This window comes from Xyrauchen texanus, chromosome 38 (genome assembly GCF_025860055.1).
Source record: "Xyrauchen texanus isolate HMW12.3.18 chromosome 38, RBS_HiC_50CHRs, whole genome shotgun sequence".
Lineage (NCBI taxonomy): Eukaryota > Metazoa > Chordata > Actinopteri > Cypriniformes > Catostomidae > Xyrauchen > Xyrauchen texanus.
This window is the reverse complement of record NC_068313.1, coordinates 17,726,763-17,732,762: the sequence shown is the minus strand read 5'-3', so window position 1 is coordinate 17,732,762 and position 6,000 is coordinate 17,726,763. Positions and strand designations below refer to the sequence as shown.

Here is a 6,000-nt window from a genome sequence, read left to right as displayed (position 1 = left end):
ATTATTGAGTGGCCCCAATGCATGAACTTCTTATGCGTTTCTATGGCAACCGGCCAGTCAGAAAGATGAGCTTTGCTCAGGGTCAGTGTAGCCTATGCTTTCTCCCATACTGATTAGCCTAATATTACAGATTCAGTCATGTCACAACACTGTATGTGCTACGGCGAGAGACAGTAATTGGACACATCAACTCAGTTTGATGTAAAATTACTCCTCTTGGGCATAAACCCAATCACAGAAATATATATATATATTTTTATCACAATGTAATACAATTTGTTACAACTCATATTAGAACGATTTTAAACTATTCGCATTCGCAAGGTTCAAGTATAGTTTTCACATCAATTTACTAATTACTGAGGATTAAAGAGGTGACGATGGAGGAGCGCACGTGAACACCTGTAGGCAGAAAGAGGCGTGGCTTCACGGACACATCTAGACGCGCGTTGATTCGCCTTCAGTGAAAAGCGAAAACTTCAGTGTATGAGAGAAAGTACTCGAAGAACGGTCCGTTGAGATTTTGTTTATAAAGTTTGAAGGCCATTGACTTTAATTATCGCTTTTCCAAATTCCTTCAGCTCCGCGGATGAGAGAAGAGGAGGGAATGGAATTTATGTACAAATTGGATAGTGGTTCATCTGTCGAGATCGAGCGAAACTGACTTTTTTGGTATTTAATTAAAAAAAAAAAAAAAAAAAAGGAAACTAAAAGATAGCGCGAGAGTGACTCACTACATGCTGTATGAGGTGTCTCGCGAGCGGGCGCTTCACGTGGGGCGATGGAGAAGATGCTGATGTACTGGAGATCTGGAATATTTCTGTTTCTTACCTTACTGTTGGTCTTTCCAGGTAAGAGACATATCAGCTTACTGTAGGCTATACAAATTAAATACTCTAGCCTCTTTAAAATAGCCAACTCTTACTTCCCTATTTAATGCTTGGTTGTGTCAACTCAAAGTGAGAGTTTGGAGGGACTTTATCACATGTGAAGTCTCAAAAAAAAATTCGTTCCAGATTTTGCTTATTTCTCATGATGCATTCATCTCATCGAATAATATAATTGTAGATTCGGTTAGGATTAGAATTTCAAAGAAGTTAGTGGAGAGGCACACAATTAAATAAGAACACCTGTAGAACTCAACAAAATGGTCGAGTATATATTATATATACAGTAATACAGTAACTATTAACCAATTTTGTTGACACACAAGATCCATGTTTATGCAAGGCCTGAAAGGAGTGGCATTGATTTAAGGCTCTGTGATATGACCATTAATCTGTAGCAATTCTCAAATCAGAGTTTGTAATCCGATGAATTGCCCTGGCATTTTTTTACCAGCAAGGACAAGGTACACATTCACTTTCAGTCCATGCTGTCAAGATTAAACTGTGTCATTGTGCTGCAGTGTTTCCTTTTGAGCCTGAAAGTTATATTTATGTCCCATTCAGAGGAGCATCCCTAATTAGGGATTGTGAAACATTCCCTCTGTGACTGTATTATGTCCATTTTGATGGTCTAATATTACAACATGGTGTCATACAGGACCACACACACTAAATGCGAAGTCTTCAAATGTGTCGTTCAATGCCTTTTGTATTAAGCAAGTATCTCTATTGTATATACATAATAGAATTAGATTCAGATGACACTGTAATTAACATAGAAATGTATAAGTGTCCAACACATTATATAGAAGTTAACAATATGAAACTTTATATAAAACATTATTAATGATAGGGATCTTGTACATACTGTACATTGTTAATGGTCTTGTCCAGTCTAATATAGTACAAACTGGTTAAGGTTTAATATAATAAATTGCACGTACATGCAATAGTGAATCATATTAAACTGGTACTGGTTGCTTTGTCAGGGTTTTGGACTGTGTTTCAAACATGGCAATTTGCTGATGTGGTGCTGTTGTGTACCTCCAGGGATGCATGTTATAATAACCATTATAGCATTGTATGGAGAAAGCTTCATGTAGTGGACACATGTCATTGCTGCAGCTTACAATTATTTTGTTATTTTGAGTGACCCTGAAAGGAATATTGCAAAACATCTAACACCACCTGTATACTGTATGCTGCTTTACACATGACTACATCACACATTTTTTTTTTTATTGAAATCTAGGTTTTATTATTGAAAGACACTGATTTAAACTTAAGGATGAAATGTATCTTATTAGTGCATGGTGTAAAAGCCAATGATATACATATAAAAATAATATAGTAAATTATAATAATAAAAACTTCATATTCACTATTTGAAGGAACACAAGCTTATTGTTCTTGGTCAAGAGCTCAGGAGTGGTCAGTGGTCTATCTCCTACAACTTTTGCTTAAATAGTTTAGATCATAAACTATAAGGCTACAAGGCACAAAGCTATTTGAAACTTCATTATCTAAACAGGTAGTTTGAAATAAGTGAAAAAAAAAAATCTCACAGATTTTCTCATCTTTACCAATTATTTAATTGTGTTTTTGTTAAAGTATTTGGATCCTCTAAGCACAAAACCACACTGTAAAACTTTTATTTTTAACGGTAAAAGACTGTAAAAATACTACAGTAAAAAAAATCGTGAATTGGTTAATGGGTAGCTACCTTAAAATGTATGGTAGCATTATTTAATATATTTAAAAAGACAATACATTTAGTTTTATGGTAAAAGTTTGTCAAAAAAATGTATATTATGCTAAGAGAGTACATGTACGGTAAATTATTGTTAAAATTACAGTAAAGGGGCCTGGGTAGCGAGAAAAGAGGTTGACTACCACCCCTGGAGTTCATTAGTTCGAATCCAGGTTGTACTGAGTGATTCAGGTGTACTGAGCAACCAAATTGGCCTGGTTACTAGGGAGGGTATGTTCACATGGGGTAACCTCCTTGTGTTCGTTAAAATGTGATTCGCTATTGGTGGGGCACATGGTGATACCGCGGTGGATTGCGTGAAGCTTCCACATGCGCTATGTCTCCACGGTAACGCACTCAACAAGCCACGTGATAAGATGCGTGGATCTCAGACACAGAGGCAACTGAGATTCATCATCCGCTATCCGGATTGTGACGCGTCACTATGCCACCATGAGGACTTAGTATGGACTGGGAATTGATCATTCCAATTTGAGGCGAAAAAGGGGAGAAAAAAATAAAAAAACATTTATTGGTTATTCCCAGTTCATTTCATTATATTTTATGGGAATAGTTATGTTTCATCTTATTTTTTATATCAGTTATGTACATTGGGGTGTTCTGTGTTATACTTTAGTTTATTTATTGTTTATTGCATTATTTTAATTTCACACGTTACCATGATGGTGTTAAGTGTTTGTGTGAGTGACACTGAGAACTGTCTCTACATGTTTATTGGTTATTGCTCCAGGAATGGCCTCTATTGATGAAGTTCATGTCATCATGTGCCATTTTGTAATTACTAGTTATCGGCATTCTGACTCTTCACAGTGAGCCGGCACATTTGGCTCAGCTCAACAAAAAAGCAGGCACTTTTTGCTCCCAAATGGCTCTTTAAAAATTGTATTTTTTATATTTTATCAAGTCAAACAGTTTGCATATGCCAGTGTAGGTTGTGCAAAGAACCGGCTTTATATGAGATTTTGTTTGGCAAATTCTACACTGTGATCTAACATTGTCTACATTATTAAAATACTTCCAAATGCTACTGTGCTTCCGACTCATTTTCCACTTTCCATCTGTTGTTTTCACAGTTATCCTTCCTCTCTCTCTCTCTCTCTCTCTCTCTCCTTGGCTGCTCTCTCTCCTCGGCTGATAAGTGTGTGTGAGACTGTGTGTCATCTGGAAGGATGTGTCCTCTGGAGGTTGCATTTGTCGGCAGCATACGTCTCGTTTCATTTTAATAATTTTGTAATCTATTGTCAATGCCTTTTAGGTATATGCACTTATATTTATACAATTGTTAACCATTTTTGCATTCCCAGTATAAAAATAAATACATTTAAAAAAATCAATCCTTCCAAACGAGACACAGCCACGTGTCTGTGAGTGAGTTGGCTCTGCTCCGCCCTCCCTCATGCATCTCTGGTTCATTGAGTGTCTGATTGACAGGAACAACAGGTGAGGCTGTTAGTTTGAGCAGACAGTCAGAACGAATGTGTGTACGCTTGAGCATTCAGGCATATATAATTTTATTTATTTTTTCGTTCTTTGAATTAGGTAACTCTATTCATTTAAATCTTTTAATTATTCATATCTTAATTTTAAAAAAAAATTAAAATTATAAATAGATTCGGCTCTTCTGATATGCGAGCTGGTTCCCAACATTCACATACACGAGCCGGCTCTTAGAGTTTCAGAAGGTTAATATATCAAGTTTATTATTTAATTATATATATGACGGTAATGCACCGTAAAATATACAGGCATCAAAATTACATCCTGTAAAGCCTAAAATGTGGTTACCGTATTTTGTACCTTGAATTTCTGGCAACCACAGCTACCAGTTTTTCACTCTAAATTTAACAGGATCTTTTTTTACAGTGCACCTGTAGTGAATTTTATGATTTTAAACTGTTTCATCCCCTGTGAAAAGCAGGAGGTGGATAATCGATGCCTGTAATTGAGTGCGGGTCACTCGGCCTTCACAACAGTGATCATTAGAAATGGAAATGCTCACCTACCAGAGGCAATTATGTTTGCCCCCTGCACAGCAAAGAACATTCAATACTGGCAAGAAATCTTTGTGTCAATTAATTAACCCTGCCACCGGTCTATTGTTGGAATCAATCTTTTCATGTGTACCATTACAGATAATGAAGTCACTGTGAATTAGCTATGCGCATGGGTTTTTGCTTATAGCCAAGTGTTTCTTGAAAAACGGTACTGTAAGATCTCTTTCAGTCCACATCTCTTTGCAATCCTTATTAACTCGATTGCAATTGTTCATACTGAAAACCATTAGAGTTAAGCTCATTCATGTGCCAATATAATATCATGACAATTCTGAGACAAGAGAGATCCAGCTCTCATTAAAGCTTGAGAAGATGATGATGCCTCATCACACCTGCAGCCCTGCTGCCCTCCCCCTCTCTCTGCCACCTGCTGGAAGTAATGCAGTGAAGAGTGTAAAGGCCGTATGGCAAGCCAAATTGACATTTATTAATTCACAGGATATTATTTCTTTATATCAACATTTCCATTTTCACCATTGGAAATGCCAATTCTTGCTATCAGTAATTACATTTGCACTAGTAAAAATGTTATGTCTTGATGATGTCTTGAATGATGTCATCACTCGCGGAATTCACATTCTTGATATCAAAAATGTAATTTCCACTAGTAAAATGTAGATAGGAAGAATGTAGATAGGAAGTCCCCTCCAGCTCTGATATGCGGAACGTATAAATTAGGCTGTGTTGCAAACGGGTCTATTATTGTAGTAACACAATGCACGTAACAACAAAATGAACCGTTACTGGTCATGTACACGTCTCAATCACTTCACATGCAAGCAGGATATTTTCGGCACCCTCAAGAAAAAAAACGTCTAAACAGGAACATTTATTGGCCAATGGCGATAATTGAAAAGTTTTCACAAGTGACTATGTTAATGTTCATTTTCACTATAGTTGTAATTCAATTGTTGATATGTGGAATTGATATTTGTACTAGTAACAGTTTAATTAATGGAATTGGTAAAGGGAGTTCCACTAGTAACAATTATTGCGTTGATATCAAAAATGGCCTTTGCAACTAGTGAAAACAGAATTACTGATATCTTAAATACGATTTTAACTAGTAAAAATACTTAGAGATATTTAGAATTACAATTTTAACAGGTAAGAATAGCTCATATTGCTATGATAATAGATTTTATAAATATTAATGAGACTTAGGTTTTCCCATGAATACACTTTTAGCGCAAGTAGTAAATATGGAGGGAAACAGACCATGTGGGAAAAATGTCTCTCTCTCTGTCTCTCTCTCTCTCGAAAAGAAACGGAAAAATGAGAATTCAAC

The 6,000-nt window shown here is 36.1% G+C and overlaps 1 protein-coding gene across 2 annotated transcripts in view; it reads left to right on the top strand.

Moving 5' to 3' along the window:
• The first annotated feature begins 495 nt into the window (after positions 1–495).
• Positions 496–6,000, top strand: part of LOC127631954 (endothelial cell-selective adhesion molecule-like) — a 57,048-nt gene continuing 51,543 nt past the window's right edge. For both annotated transcript variants that reach the window (XM_052110377.1, XM_052110376.1), the window contains exon 1: positions 496–851. In XM_052110377.1, the coding sequence (XP_051966337.1) occupies positions 782–851 (70 nt within the window). In that variant the 5' untranslated portion in view covers positions 496–781. The remainder of the gene's footprint in view (positions 852–6,000) is intronic.